Genomic DNA, 16566 nt, shown 5'->3' with positions numbered 1-16566 from the left:
TGATGCAGTGCAGCAAAGCGATTTAGTCGTACGCGGTATTACTTTTTAGTGGCCACGTTTGATTCGATCCCACCAGCATGAACACGCACGGAAAATAAAATAATTTCTCCGTCCAGGAAAAAAAGCACAAATACTTTATTTTACTTACAAAGTTACAAAATGTACAATACATGCACATATATATATACTGTATACTGGAGATTAATGCAAGCTAGAGATCAGATACAGGTGAGATTTATTGATTTTAATATCGCACTCACAATGCGATCTTTTCTATATACCTCACAATTACATTACTCAGAGCCGCACCGTAGCGAGCAATTACAAGATACTTTCTTGATCGTCTTTCAATATTCATACGATAATTTTATTAGACAATAATTATTTATTTAAAATAATAAATGTACGTTACCACCCTCACCATCGTCTTTACCAGCCCCATTCCCTGCCACCATCATTCTGGTGTTCACAATTTGCATCGTTGTGGGTACCAGGCCCCAGGTTCTCTTGTATGGGAAGCGGCGAGGGGGAGGGGGGTATGAGATCGTACAGCTAAGGAGGAGAGTGAACTTGGGTGGTGCCAAAGGGACATCTGGCTGTGTAGGGCCATCCCCAGAACCTCCAAAGGCTTCGGCCCTGGCGAGTGCCATGGCTGGCAATGACAGCGGCGCTTTTCTTACCATTCACCCTTGATGTGCATTCAAGACGGGTCAGTGAGCTGCCACTGCTCAAATTATCACTGAGGCATTGGGTGCTCATCTCCTGTTTACAGCCCTGTAGAGCCAGTGGTGGCAATTCTACGTTCATACGCGGGGGAAACTCACCTACAGAACAACCACTGTTGACTTCCCCACCAGTGGTACTCACTTTATCGACCCCAGACGGATGATGGGCTGAGTCGACACCCCCCTAACGAGGATTTGAACTCACAACTTGCAATCCGCCCGATATGTAATTCTGTATGGTAATGGGAGGAAAAGTGTTGGACGTGAAAGGTCATGAACCATGTAAATTAATTAATCACCATCATCCAAACCATCAAAGACAAAAATCCCCCATATGGCCTTAACAAACTTTTGGGGCAAGTGCTGTTAGCGAGCACATATGAAGGCCGGAACAGCACACGGGAGGATGGGTGGCCAGCACCATGCCCGACCACATTTGTCTCCTGAGTCGCGATGTTTACACACCGCACCACGTACTCATTTGAGGCTAAGTTAATCTAGGGGAGGCCCAGGACCGGTTCAGATAATCATCACTGGTGTTGGCCATGAGTGTGAATCGAACTAGGTTCACAAGATTCATAGCGCGGCACGGTAACCGCTGTGCCACTGCTCCCTACGATCACTATTACCCCCACCACCACAGTGACAACCAACATAAGATCACTGTTATTACCACGATCACCGACATCTAGTGTCATTTCAGATATGGAATGCCTAAACACGTGACAACGGGTGAAACATTTGTTTGAAACAAAAAGTGAATTGTAATTACATATAACAGTAATTATACACTAAACTCGCAGTGCAATTGTCATATTTTGTATCATCACTGTCATCATTATAATCATCATTGTTATCATCACCATCATCATCGTCATAATTGTCAAAATCATCATCGTCATCATCGTCAAAATCATCATCATAACCATCATCATTATCTTCACCGAACATGTGGGAGAGGGGATGGTAGTTTATCCATAATTCTCAACGCTCCACGACCTTCTCCTGACGACGCCAATGACGATGAGTCATTAGCCAAAGTGAAACCTCCCGGGTTTGCAGTCCACGGCCACTGATGACGAATCCCCACCACCCTGAGTCAGGCTTAACAGAGCAGTCACAAATGTGTCAGCACGGCGGCGTGGCGTCAAAGGCGCGCGCGAGGGGGACCGTGCCGGTACGCGCCACGCTCCGTCAACTGCTGGAATGATAGACGAGGGCTCAAGGACAAAATTACATTGAAATTCAAAAAGCCCACCCACCATGGAGTATACAACCCCCCCTCCCTCAAATTAATATCACTACTGCTTACGATTAGCATGGTTGGCTACGTACGGTGCAAAAGAAGTTCAACATGCATACACGTGTTACTTAACGCATGCTTAATGTGGAGAAATGTTGAAATGCTAAAATGCTAAAAACATCCGTTACAGAGCACAAACAGTCGCTTTGTGTTGTCAAAGGTAAAGGTGCGGCCCAGCAAATTTCTGCCAATACCACTGCTGGCAGAAAGGCCTCTGCTAGAAACGAGCTCGAGGGGGTATTTGTTTTGGCTAACCATCGAATAGAAATGTTCACCGCATCGCGCTGCACTTTCATGTGCTTCTGGGGCCGTCTAGAACGCTCTTCCTTTCGATATTAGGAAGCCACTGGAGCTATGCCACTTTTAAATCGAGATTGAAAACTAATTTCTTTCGAACTGCTTTTTGTGTTTCGTTTGTTGTCCTGCCCCGGCACCTCCGATTTGAACGGTTGGCTACGTACGGTGCGAAAGAAGTTCAAAAGACATACATATACATCTGTTCCACTCTTCCATATTGACCAAACGTGTTGGAAGAGGTGGGCGATTACCCACACTGCGCCGCATCACGTGCGACCTGCCGATCAACTGGCTGGGCGGGGGTAGGGTAGGGATTCTAGAAACATGCCCAATCGTCGCAACTGCCACGGCGGCAGATGGAATTGAACTCATGCCTCTGGAATGCAAGTCTATTGAGCTGACCCTTACACTGCGGCAGCCCCATAGCTTTTGTTAATTAATTTATTTAGAGTTACTTGCTTACATTTTCTCTATAATATAGGTTTTTGGGTTAGATCTCGTAAATATGAATGTCATTAAACCCGCCACCACCCGACACATCCAAATAGTAAGCTTTGTCACGTAAACAAAACATGCCAATTCGTTACTCGTACAGCACACCGAGACATTCATATTTTCGCGATCTAACCCAAAAACCTCTATTATGGATACTATCGTCGTGAACGCCTCCTATGTGTTAAACCTTTTCTCTACTTCGCACTCTATCGTTATTTTTGTATTTGTTGTTGTAACTTGCTAACCCACCCCTTGTTTGACATCTTGTGTGAAAAAGAGCTTCATAGCTCATCGGATTCCTGGGGCGAGTCTGGATTCTTCTGCAAATTGTCTAAAGCAGTCCCCTGTGTAGATTCCGTTGAAGCATTGGTAAACGAACGTATCCGTGAAATTATTTGTAAGCAAGGGCAATTGTGCATTACGAGTCTGGTAAAAAAAAAGCATCTTGGGCCACTTCAAAAAAGGACATACTGTATACAAATATTGTGGCTCCTTTGTATGTTTTTTTTTTATCTCTCTCGCTACATATAGCTACGCATGCCCCGGGTCTCCCTCGTCAAAGAGAGAACGGGGTTCTCGCCTGGCTAAATAAATAAAACACTGCACGGGTTACAAAGAGAGGCGATGCCTCTCGCCTTGTAGGGGCGGGCGGGCGGTTGTCCTTCGTCTCGCTTCGCCCAGACAGATTTGCCATGGACCCCGGTGGCGGCCTTGCCCACGTGAAGCGCCGTGGTCGTAGGACCGCCGCGTCCCTTCTGTCGTCTCTCAGACCCTCACCTCCCTCGCCCACAACGACCCCCATAAATACTCATATAAATTAAAATAAAAACTTCACACGAGCGCGCACACATACACACGACGTGAAACATGCAATAGCAGTGACCGGAGAGTTGTGCGTGGGGGGGGGGGGGCGCCGAGAGGCTACCGGTAGTTCATCATGGCCGAGCCGGGAAAAGCATTGCCATCCATGCCCTCCGCGTCGCCAGCTTCTCCCTCCTCCGCTGCCGGGAAGAGAAGATGACGGGTGGAGACGAGGTGAGCCACGTTCTGTACTCCATGGCGCGACTGCTCTCATCGTTCTTATTACAACAATTATGATTATAATAAAGAGGTGAATTAAAATTAAAGGTGCAGCCCTGCAATGTCTTGTTCACGTCAATGCTGACAGAAGGGGCCTCCACTGGACGAAAGGGAGCTCAAGACAACTCCTCTAGAGGGTGGGTTTTCTTTTTATTGCCCAACTATTCCACACTGGCTAGACATCTTGGAAGATAAATCCGGTGAGCTACTCAGCTCTTTTTCACAGATTATCCAGGAATCCCCTTCACTCATCCACACTGACCACTATGACGAAGTACGTTCACATTACCCCTATGACACGCACAGTGTGTAATGGGCTTCACCCTGAATGCGATTGATTAATAGTTGTGTAGTAGTAGTAGTATTATTATTGTTAGCCCAGGAAGGCCCTAATTGAGTCTCAACATTTTTTTCCAGCAGGATCATGCTACATTGGGGTGTTTGGCGAAATTCCACATACGCACGCGGGGAATAACACTGAGCTCTGCCACAGATGAATTCAATAATCTGTTGCAGTACTCAAACCATTTGGCATGAAAAATAAAGTGATTGGTCACAATATGCAAGTATGATGATATCATGGACAGGTAATGCGTGTACATCTCTCAGAACACAAAGACAAAGTTCCCGCATATTGCCTTTAACAGACTGTTGGGGAAAGTGCTGTTAGCAAATAGCACCTATGAAGGCTGGAAAGGCACACGAGGAGGTGGGTGGCCAACACCACGCCCGGCCGCCTTTGTCTCCCTAGTGGCGATGTTTACACACCGCACCTGGTACTCATTTGAGGCTGAGTCGACCTAGGGGAGGCCCAGGACCGGTTCAGATTTTCGTCACCAGTGTCGGTGAGTGGAGTTCGTAGCGCAGCAGCGCGATAAACGCTCGCTACACAGCCGCTCCCCACGAACACAGGTGCTACGTCACAAGCGTGCCGTTTAATATGTGTACCAGGTGCGGGGTGTGTGTCACGGGCGTAGCGTGCGTAGCAACAGGCATAGAGAGCTTGGAGCAGTTGGAGAATGCAAAGCAATCTTTGGAAACACCGTCTCGAGGTATGTGCGTATGCGTGTGTGTTGAATTTCTTTCGCACCGTACGTAGCCAACCGTGCTAATCAGAGGTGCGGGGAAAGGACAACTAAACACAAAAAGCAGTTCTTAAGAAATCCAGATTAAACATTTTCAATCAACATTTAAAATGTTACGCTGGGATCAATTAACTTTGTTATCATTACCACCACCCACTCGCAGCTCAGCAGAGTCAAGCACAGCTTTGGTTTACGCGCACACATAGGTAGCCTACGAGAGCACAGTCCGATCTAATTTTAATGACGTAGTGTGAGAATTCGCCGAATTGTGGCCGCGTGCAAATCACTTGCATGGCTCCCATTGAGCTTTCGGCTCCTGGCGGGAATTCATATAAACAAACTCGGTTAAACCCAGAGCCATTCGTTTGAAGCGTTTCTCATAATAATGCTCTTTCCGTGGAAAAGACTCAACCAAAGCCTCAACACTCACCGTTTTTCTCAATGGGGACCTACTATATTGAGATGTCTGGCGAATTCCGTTTGCAAGTGTTTGGTTGCATGTGCCGGAGAAAACCAGAGAACACAATCCTCCCCCAGCACCCCCAAGTATTTGAGCAGGAAACACATATAACTCCGCATAGATAGATTTGGTAATCAATCGCTCTGCTGCCATCTCCTGGCCACCACTGCAGAAATCATGTTTAGCCAATTGCATTCACGAACATTTGGCAAGTGGTGCATGAGCAGGTAACGATTAAACTATTTAGTATTTTGCCAGGTATAGCTATGTAGCTCTTTTTTCCAGATTCCAAAGAACACAGGATGAGATGTTACTATCCTTTGTGCAAGCACTTCCAAGAGTTCATGAACAGTGAGCCTGGTGAAATTTGGGGAGCGCATCGTCAGTAGTGAACCTTTGGGTCCTAGGGTGTTTCAGCCTTTCATACTATACACCCTCCCCAAAGGCGGCCAGCGACAGGGTGATCAATCCTACGCTTGCGTCCCATTCCCAATTAGTCATAGGAGTTGCCTTGTTGTTGATAGCCAACATCCCATGGGACTATGCATGGCAGGGGCGTCCTCCTCCCTGAGTCAAGCATTGTTGACTGCATACCTCCTGGCCCTCTCACTTTGGGGCCCAGCTGGAGTCTTTCCTCTTCATCCAGAGCCACTGACTGCTGCCTTCTGCCGCCTCCAATACAGCTCTGATTGCCGAACGCTGGCTCTGGCCCTTAATTCCCAGGTCTCTAAGCAGTCTGGTTGTAGATGTTGCCACAAAACCTCTGCAGCCCACCTCCACTGGTCGGACTTCTGTGTTCCAGCCATGATGCCGTGCTTCGGCAGCTAGATCGGCATAGCGCAGATGTTTTCGCTCATAAGCCTCATCTACTGAGTCCTCCCAAGGTACTGTGAGCTCAATGATGAAGACCTTTTTGAGCGAACGGGACCAGAGCACCATGTCAGGTCTTAGGGTGGTGGTTGCGATCTCCGGAGGAAACACAAGTTGCCGGCCAATGTCAGCTAGCATTTTCCAGTCGCGGGCCAAGCGCAGCTGGTCTCGCTCTATTGGTGTAGAGCCGCTCTTCGGTGGTTTAGCCCCTTCGCGGACAAAGGTCGTCTGTAAGGGGTGTGATGCTGCTGGGGGTGGTAGGGAGTTGGTGGCAGCTCGCTTGTCCTCCAGGGCGGACGCAAGGTTTTTAAGGACTTGGTTGTGACGCCAAGTGTAGCGTCCTTGGGTGAGGCTTGTTTTACACCCTGTGAGAATGTGTCTGAGGTTGGCTGGCATGGAACAGAGGGCACAGTCCGGATCTTCACCATACCATTGGTGAAGATTAACTGGTGTTGGAAGGACGTCATATGTTGCTCTGATGGAAAAGCTCAACCGCCTCGCTTCCATGGCCCACAGATCCTTCCAGCTGATATTCCTCTTCTCCACACTGTCCCATCGAGTCCACTGTCCCTGTTTGGCAAGAGAGACTGCCTTGGCCCACTTTGCAGCCTCCTCCTGATGGCGTACTTCCTGCACTACCATCTTCCTCCGCTCTGGTGCAGTGGCCTTACTCCAAGCAGCACGTCTAGTTAGCCCAAGGCCTCCTCTCCCTTGCTGAACATGACCCACAATGTCAGCATGTCTGAGGGCTGCTGTTGCCTCCTGGACTGCTTTTCCTGGCCTCCATTTGCGCCCAGTTGCCAAGGTCGGCGCGTTGTTGCTCACCACTGGGTCTCGAGATTCATTCAGTGTCATCTGGAGCCTGGTTTTTGCACACTTGAATTCCTCGGTTAGACTGGTGAGGGGCAGCTTGAGGACACCATCTCCTTAGAGGCATATGGTGGTAAGGCATCGTGGAACTCCGAGCCACTTCTTTAAGTAGCTCGTGACTCTTCTTTCCATCTTCTCCACTGTTGAGATTGGAACCTCATACACTGCTAGGGGCCACAACACCCGGGGTAGGAGACCAAACTGCAGACACCAGGCCTTTAACTTTCCAGGTAGCTGGGTGTTGTCGATGGACTGTAGGCTACTACTGATGTCTTTGCGCAGCTGTTGCACCTGGTCTTTGTCCTTCAGGCTTGCATCATACCACCTTCCAAGGCTTTTTACCGGCTGCTCAGACACTGTTGGGATTTGGTCATCTCCAATGAAGAATTTCAGGTCACAGAGTACTCCCTTCACAATCGAGATGCTGCGTGACTTGGATGGTTTAATCTTCATACGGGCCCAGCTGATGTTCTCCTAGAGTTTTCTGAGCAGTCTCCTGGTGCATGGGACAGTGGTGGTCAATGTTGTAATGTCGTCCATGTAGGCTCTGAGTGGAGGGAGGCGAAAACCAGAGTCGACTCGCTGTCCACCAGCAACCCATTTTGAGGATCTGATGATAACGTCCATTGCCATTATGAATGCCAATGGAGAAATGGTACATCCCGCCATTATATCTACATTCAGGCATTGCCATGAGGTGGTGAACTCTGAGGTGGTGAAGCAGAACTGCAGATCCTGAAAGTACGACTTCACCAGGGTTGTGATGGTGTCCGGTATGTGGAAAAATCTGAAGGCAGACCACAGGAGTTCATGGGGCACAGAGCCAAATGCATTGGCGAGGTCGAGGAAGACTACATGGAGGTCCCTTTTCTCCACCTTGGCCATTTGGATCTGGTGCCAGATCATGCTGGAATGTTCCAAGCAGCCAGAGAACCCTGATATTCCTGCCTTCTGTACAGATGTATCGACGTACGCATTCCTTTGCAGGTACTCGGCCATCCTCTGGGCAATGACCCTAAAGAAGATTTTACCCTCGACATTCAGTAAGGAGATTGGGCGGAATTGGCTGATGTTCACTGCATCCTTCTCCTTAGGGATCAGGACCCCGCCTGCCCTACGCCACACTTTGGGTATTATCTTTTTTTGCCAAGCTGTTCCCATAAGCCTCCAGAGGAACCTCAGGACGTCTGGTGCGTTCTTATACACTTTGTACGGGACTCCATTTGGCCCCAGGGCTGATGCTGTTCTTGCCCTTCGAACTGTGTTTTCCACCTCTTTCCATGTCGGAGGGCTGGTCTCAATATGATGTTCCGGGGGTTCAATGGGTGGGATATCTGATGGGATGGCCAGATGTTCATGTCGCTTTGAGTCAAAGTTTGTTGTTCTCAGGTGCTCTTCTATGTCTTTCTTTGTTGTTTTTAGAACTCCACTTTTTTCCTTCGTGAAGAGACTTTTAAGGAACTTGAAGGGATCTTTATAGAATCGAGTTCTAGTTTGTTCTTTCTTCCTTCTACGTTTCCGTAGGTTCTCTGCTCTACGGAGGGATGCCAACCGGGTTTTAATGTCAGCCTGAAGTGCCTCTATGCCCTCCTTTTCCACTTCCGAGGCTTTCTTCCACTGTTTCTTAAGCTGTCTCCTTTCTTGAACGAGGTGCTTGATTTCTTGTTGCCTCCTGGAAACTGGTGGGGTTGGAACCTTTCTCCCGCCTTTTGCCTCTTGCACTCCAAAGCTTTCTGCCCCGTACTCATAGATGATGTCCCCCATCCTCTCCAACTTCTTCTCCACTGTGCCTCGAAGTTTCTCGAGGGTCAAGGTAAGGTCAGTATTCACTGTTTCCCACAACTTCTTGTCACTGGCGCCAGGCCACTTTACATACGGTCTGTGCCCTGGTAGTCTCCTCTCGACTGCAGGTCTGGGAGGCTGGGTGAGTTCCACTGCTGTTGTTGGTTCCACCTCAGTTGTTACTTTGGTGCTTGAGTTTACATCCTCCATGACAGTGGTACTGATGCACTGCAAACTATGGTTTGCGTCCAGTTGCTGTGCTTCATTTGACTGATTTGATCGCTTTCGCAGAAAGTAATCAATGCGAGGCCTCTGTCTCTCTTTACCCAAACACCGCTTCTTCCCCTGGTGGATCCTCAACCCATGGTGTGATGTAACTTTCCTCCAACCACAGACACATACCTGCATCTGTTTGTGGCCTGCTGTTGTAGCGGAACTTGTGACAGTTGCTGTGGTGTTCTCTTGTGCTGTGCTCTCATTACTCGTAGTCGTTTCCGGTCCAGTCGTTACCATGTTGTCAGTCGATGAGTCATCTTCTGCCCCCGCTCTCGCAGACTCTAGGGGTATTCTCGTATGTTGACTTTCTGTAGCTAAAGCGGGTGTTTCCAACATACTGCGAAGCATGGGAAACTACAGAAATGGGAAGCTAACCCATGACCGCCACAAATTATAGCTCAACAAAGTGGCTTATCACGTGGACATTTATAGAAGCCAAATACTTTAAATGCATGTTGATTCTAAATGTGGAGGGAAAAACCGGAAGATCCAGAGAAAAATCCACACGACCACGGTGAGAGAGACATGTAAATTCCAAATATACAGCAGGCGTCAGGGTCGGGATCAAACCCACGACCTCCTGTGCACCAGGCGAGGGAGTTAAAATCTCGCCACCTGCGGCGCCCAAATACTTAGAGCTTCGCACGAATAGATACAGGAATCCACTGCTGTGATGGCAAGGGGGGGGGGGCGGTACCTGGGGCGTAGCGGCAGCGTCCCAAGTGCTTCACCTCGATGAAGAGGCCGTCGGAGCAGGCGGCAGCACGCAGCACGCACCGGTCCTGGTACGTGGTGTTGTCGGAGCCGCACACGGGGGCACGGCGCTCGGACGTGCGGCAGATTGTGTTGCACTGCAGGCAGCGCGCGGCAGCGCCGGTGCGCGGGTCCCTCACGCACCGCTTACCGGCCTCGCACGCCGAACCGTCATGGCAGGTGGGCGGCCCTGTGCGGAACGGCGCGGATCAGCCCGACGGACCGTTAGAAGTCGTCCTTGAAGCGGCGCAAAACTGGGTTTTGCTCATTGAATGCGCAGTTTCCCGGGTTGGGCCGCTTGTCGGGCATTTCTTCTCTCAAGCTTTTGCCATGCACTACTGCGGCCATCTTCAACGTCTGAAGATGCCCTCTGGGGAGAAGAGTTGTCTAATGCACAGCCCAACCCGGAAAACCGCAATTGGATTTTAAACGGCTGTTAAAAACGTACACGCTAAAGAGTCTTTTGTTGTAAATTTTTCGACCGCTGTCCCTCAGCACGTTATTTTGCCTGTTCTATCAGCTGCTGTGGGGATATGGGGTCTGGACCGTCGTCGCTGTCATGACGGTGGATTATCCACATCAACTTGGAAGGCTAGGAAAGAAGTTATATATCTTCGCCGTGGCTACTACAGCGACGGCTCCTATATAGTCAGTCAGCTATATAGTGAACGTCGTGTAGCAGTTATATATATATATATAGTCAACCTGCATCCAACTAATAACATGTCATCGAATCGGGTGGACGGTAATATATAATAAATATGTATATGTAACTTAAGTAAGACAGCGTCTTTGAGTGCTACATTACACATCGACTCAAAAACATCTTAAAATTTAAACAAACCTTATGTAGGACCTTCCTGAAAAAGTCATTGGACTGAGTGTACTTTCCTGGGTAAGCAAGTCATTATTATCCTCATAACAACGCTTGCACTTGTGGTCGTTGCCATAGCATCTGCACTATTAACTCGCAAAAATATTTGCATTCCCGATCACCAATAAGTGATTCAATCTGTGCAAAAAATCAGTGGATAGGCCCTGCCGGGACAGTGCTGGAAGAAAAACGTGCAACAGTTGATGTCCATCGTGGATATGGAGTGATGAAATCATCGAGTGTCTGCGCAGGAGCGAGATGAATCGGTGCATCGTGAGACGACGGGACATGCTATCGGAACGAATGGGCCTTCATCCAGCAGTAGATAGGTCATGCCTAATGGTGATAATGATAACGATGTTGTTGCATGTTTTCCCCTTATACAGCACAATAGCTGAGATTTCTCCAGAAATTTTGATTTCCAACCAATACGAAGCCAAGAAATAATAATGGAATGAATAGTGCCCAAAAACTGCAATGCAGTTTTGAGACTCGGTGAATCTTTCCTGGATAAAGCAATTACATGATGTGATAATTATCAGTTGGTGCCAGTTGTATGCCATATTGGCTGCAGCCGGAGTGAGGATGGAGTGAAGCAGGATGGAGCGAGGACAGATTGGATTAAGATGGAGCGACGACAGAGAGGAGGATGGAGCGAGGACAGAGAGAAGTATGGAGTGAGGAGAGAGTGGAGGAGGATGGAGTGAGGACAGAGTGGAGGATGATGGAGCGAGGACAGAGCGGAGGATGATGGAGCGAGGACAGAGCAGAGGATGATGGAGCGAGGACAGAGCAGAGGATGATGGAGCGAGGACAGAGTTGAGGAGGATGGAGCAAGGTATGAGTTGAGGAGGACGGAGCACAGACGTTGTGGAGGAGGATGGTGCAAGGACAGAGTTGAGAAGAATGTAGCGAGGAAAGAGTGGACGAGGGTGGAGCAAGGACTGAGTGGAGGAGGACGGAGCGAGGACAAAGTGGAGGATAATGGAGCGAGGACAGAGCAGAGGATGATGGAGCGAGGACAGAGCAGACGATGATGGAGCGGGGACAGAGTTGCGGAGGATGGACCGAGGACAGAGTGGAGGATGATGGAGGGAGAACAGAATGGAGGGGGTGGAGCGAGGACAGAGTGGAGGAGGATGGAGCAAGGGCAGGGTGGAAAAAAATGTAGCGAGGAAAGAGTGAACGAGGGTGGAGCAAGGGCTGCGTGGAGGAGGATGGAGTAAGGACAAAATGGAGGAGGATGGAGCGAGGACAGAGTGAAGGAATATGGAGCGATTACAGAGTGGAGGAGGATGGAGTGATGACAGAGTAGAGGATGAAACGAACACAGAGTGGATGAGGGTTGAGCAAGGAAAGAGTGGAGAAGGATCGAGTGAGGTCACATTGGCGGAGGATGAAGTGAGGTCAAAGTGGAGGAGGATGCAGCGAGGACAGAGTTAAGGAGGATGGAGCGAGGATGGAGTGCAGGAGGATGGAGTGAGGACAAAATGGAAGATTTAGCGAGGACAGAGTGGAGGAGTATGGTGTGAGGACAGATTGGAGGAGCATTGAGCGAGGACACAGTAGATGATGGAGCGAGGACTGAGTGGAGAAGGATGGAGCGAGAACAAAGTGGAGGTGGATGGAGCGAGGACAAAGTGGAGGACGATGGAGTGAGGACAGAGTGTAGGAGGATGGAGCAAGGACAGAGTGGAGAAGGATGGAGTGAGTACAGAGTGGAGGAGCATGAAGTGAAGGCAGAGTGGAGGAGGATGGAGCGTGGACACAGTGGAGGTGGATGGAGCGAGGACAGAGTGGAGGAGGATGGAGCAACGACAGAGTGGAGGAGGATGGAGCAACGACAGAGTGGAGGAGCATGAAGTGAAGGCAGAGTGGAGGAGGATGGAGCATGGACACAGTGGAGGTGGATGGAGCGAGGACAGAGTGGAGGACGATGGAGTGAGGACAGGGTGGAGCAGGATAGAGTGATGTCAGAGTGGAGGAGGAAGAAGCAAGGGCAGAGTGGAGGAGTATGGAGTGATGACAGAGTGGAGAAGAATGGAGCGAGGAGAGAGTGGAGGATGGAACGAGCACAGAGTGGAGGAGGATGGAGCGAGGACAGAGTCAAGAAGGATGGAGCAAGCACAGAGTGGAGGATGATTCAGCGAGGACAGAGTGGAGGAATATGGAGTGATTACAGAGTGGAGGAGGATGCAGTGAGGACAGAATGAAGGATGAAGCAAGGACAGAGGGCAGGAGGATGGAGCGAGGACAAAGTGGAGGAGGATGGTGCAAGGACAGAGTCGAGAAGAATGTAGCGAGGAGAGAGTGGATAAGGGTGGAGCAAGGACTAAGTGGAGGAGGATGGAGCGAGGATAAAGTGGAGGATGATGGAGCGAGGACAGAGTGGAGGAGTGATAACATAGTGGAGGAGGATGGAGCAAGGACAGAGTGGAGGAAGATGGAGCGTGTGGAGGATGATGTAGCTAGGACAGAGTGGAGGAGGATAGAGCAAAGACATAGAGGAGGATGGCACGAGGACAGAGTGGAGGAGTATTGACCGAGGACAAAGTGGAGGAAGATGGAGCACAGACAGAGTGGAGGAGGATGGAACAAGGAGAGAGAGGAGGAGGGTATAGCAAGGACAGAGTCAAGGAGGATGGAGCAAACACAGAGTGGAGGAGGATTGAGGGAGGACAGAGTATAGGAATATGGAGTGATGACTGAGGGGAGGAGGATGGAGTGATGACAGAGTGGAGAAGGGTAGAGCAAGGACAGAGTGGAGGATGATGAAGCGAGGACAGAGTGGAACAGAATGGAGCAAAGAGAAAGTGGAGTATTGTGGAGCGAGGACAGAGTGGAGGAGGATGGAGCTAGGACAGAGTGGAGCAGGATGGAGTGAGGTCAGAGTGAACGAGGGTGGAGCAAGGGCTGCGTGGAGGAGGATGGAGTAAGGACAAAATGGAGGAGGATGGAGCGAGGACAGAGTGGAGGAATATGGAGTGATTACAGAGTGGAGGAGGATGGAGTGATGACAGAGTAGAGGATGAAACGAACACAGAGTGGATGAGGGTTGAGCAAGGAAAGAGTGGAGAAGGATCGAGTGAGGTCACATTGGCGGAGGATGTAGTGAGGTCAAAGTGGAGGAGGATGCAGCGAGGACAGAGTTAAGGAGGATGGAGCGAGGATGGAGTGCAGGAGGATGGAGTGAGGACAAAATGGAAGATTTAGCGAGGACAGAGTGGAGGAGTATGGTGTGAGGACAGATTGGAGGAGCATTGAGCGAGGACACAGTAGATGATGGAGCGAGGACTGAGTGGAGAAGGATGGAGCGAGAACAAAGTGGAGGTGGATGGAGCGAGGACAGAGTGGAGGACGATGGAGCGAGGACAGAGTGGAGGAGGATGGAGCAAGGACAGAGTAGAGAAGGATAGAGTGAGTACAGAGTGGAGGAGCATGAAGTGAAGGCAGAGTGGAGGAGGATGGAGCGTGGACACAGTGGAGGTGGATGGAGCGAGGACAGAGTGGAGGACGATGGAGCGAGGACAGAGTGGAGGAGGATGGAGCAAGGACAGAGTGGAGGAGCATGAAGTGAAGGCAGAGTGGAGGAGGATGGAGCATGGACACAGTGGAGGTGGATGGAGCGAGGACAGAGTGGAGGACGATGGAGCGAGGACAGGGTGGAGCAGGATAGAGTGATGTCAGAGTGGAGGAGGAAGAAGCAAGGGCAGAGTGGAGGAGTATGGAGTGATGACAGAGTGGAGAAGAATGGAGCGAGGAGAGAGTGGAGGATGGAACGAGCACAGAGTGGAGGAGGATGGAGCGAGGACAGAGCCAAGAAGGATGGAGCAAGCACAGAGTGGAGGATGATTCAGCGAGGACAGAGTGGAGGAATATGGAGTGATTACAGAGTGGAGGAGGATGCAGTGAGGACAAAATGAAGGATGAAGCAAGGACAGAGGGCAGGAGGATGGAGCGAGGACAAAGTGGAGGAGGATTGAGCAAAGACATAGTAGAGAATGGCACGAAGACAGAGTGGAGGAGTATTGTCCGAGGACAGAGTGGAGGAGCGTGAAGTGAAGTCAAAGTTGAGGAAGATGGAGCGCAGATAGAGTGGAGGAGGATGGAACAAGGAGAGAGTGGATGAGGGTAGAGCAAGGACAGAGTCGAGTAGGATTGAGCAAGGACAGAATAGAGGATGGAGCGAGGACAGAGTGGTGGATGATGGAGCGAGCACAGAGTGGAGAAGAATGGAGCGAGGACAAAGTGGAGGAGTATAGAGTGATGACAGAGTAGAGGATGAAACGAACACAGAGTGGATGAGGGTTGAGCAAAGAAAGAGTAGAGAAGGATCGAGTGAGGTCACATTGGCGGAGGATGGAGTGAGGTCAAAGTAGAGGAGGATGCAGCGAGGACAGAGTTAAGGAGGATGGAGCGAGGATGGAGTGCAGGAGGATGGAGTGAGGACAAAATGGAAGATTTAGCGAGGACAGAGTGGAGGAGTATGGTGCGAGGACATATTGGAGGAGCATTGAGAGAGGACACAGTAGATGATGGAGCGAGGACTGAGTGGAGAAGGATGGAGCGAGAACAAAGTGGAGGACAATGGAGCGAGGACAGAGTGGAGAAGGATGGAATGAGGACAGAGTGGAGGAGCATGAAGTGAAGACAGAGTGGAGGAGGATGGACCGTGGACACAGTGGAGGTGGATGGAGCGAGGACAGAGTGGAGGACAATGGAGCGAGGACAGAGTGGAGAAGGATGGAGTGAGGACAGAATGGAGGAGCATGAAGTGAAGACAGAGTGGAGGAGGATGGAGCGTGGACACAGTGGAGGTGGATGGAGCGAGGACAGAGTGGAGGACAATGGAGCGAGGACAGAGTGGAGGAGGATGGAGCTAGGACAGAGTGGAGCAGGATAGAGTGATGTCAGAGTGGAGGAGGAAGGAGCGAGGGCAGAGTGGAGGAGTATGGAGTGATGACAGAGTGGAGAAGAATGGAGCAAGGAGAGAGTGGAGGATGGAACGAGAACAGAGTGGAGGAGGATGGAGCGAGGACAGAGTCAAGAAGGATGGAGCAAGCACAGAGTGGAGGATGATTCAGCGAGGACAGAGTGGAGGAATATGGAGTGATTACAGAGTGGAGGAGGATGCAGTGAGGACAGAATGAAGGATGAAGCAAGGACAGATGGCAGGAGGATGGAGTGAGGACAAAATGGAGGAGGATTGAGCGAAGACATCTATATATATAAAATCGTTCATGTCTGTCTGTCTGTGTGTGTGTGTGTGTATTTCGGCCCATACGCACTTTCATTGGACGGCGGTTGCCCCTGGCAACGGCTAGCCACGCCTTCGCCGCTTTCATTGGACCTGGCAACGGCTAGCCACGCCTTCGCCAAGGGCTGCAGTTTCATTGGACGGCGGTTGCCCCTGCCAACGGCTAGCCACGCCTTCGCCACTTTCATAAGCTCCGTATTTAATTAAATAATAGCCATTACACAGTATTGTTGGAGCGCTAGGGGGGGGGGGGGAAGGAACGCCACCCGTACCCTGCCTCTTCCAAGCCGACAATTTTAGGCGAGGCCGCAGGCTTTGCACGCTACTAGGCCTCGACACCCACCACGCCACTCTGAGGTAAATTCATCAAAGTTTTTCCTACTCTTCACTACACCCCCACCACAATGTGTGCTATTAATATTACTTTTAAACCCAACGC

At 50.2% G+C, this 16566-nt stretch overlaps 1 protein-coding gene across 2 annotated transcripts in view; it reads right to left on the bottom strand.

Moving 5' to 3' along the window:
* Positions 1–200: 200 nt before the first annotated feature.
* LOC133354132 (follistatin-A-like) overlaps positions 201–16566 on the bottom strand; it is a 71549-nt gene continuing 55183 nt past the window's right edge. For both annotated transcript variants that reach the window (XM_061570729.1, XM_061570730.1), the window contains 2 exons: positions 9941–10186; positions 201–3821 (listed from right to left, as the gene is read on the bottom strand). In XM_061570729.1, the coding sequence (XP_061426713.1) occupies positions 3742–3821; positions 9941–10186 (326 nt within the window). In that variant the 3' untranslated portion in view covers positions 201–3741. The remainder of the gene's footprint in view (positions 3822–9940; positions 10187–16566) is intronic.

Source organism: Lethenteron reissneri, chromosome 46 (genome assembly GCF_015708825.2).
Source record: "Lethenteron reissneri isolate LAM-NWPU_2019-01 chromosome 46, ASM1570882v1, whole genome shotgun sequence".
Taxonomy (NCBI): Eukaryota; Metazoa; Chordata; class Hyperoartia; order Petromyzontiformes; family Petromyzontidae; genus Lethenteron; species Lethenteron reissneri.
The sequence above is the reverse complement of the archived record's forward strand: the minus strand, read 5'-3'. Positions and strand labels throughout refer to the sequence as shown.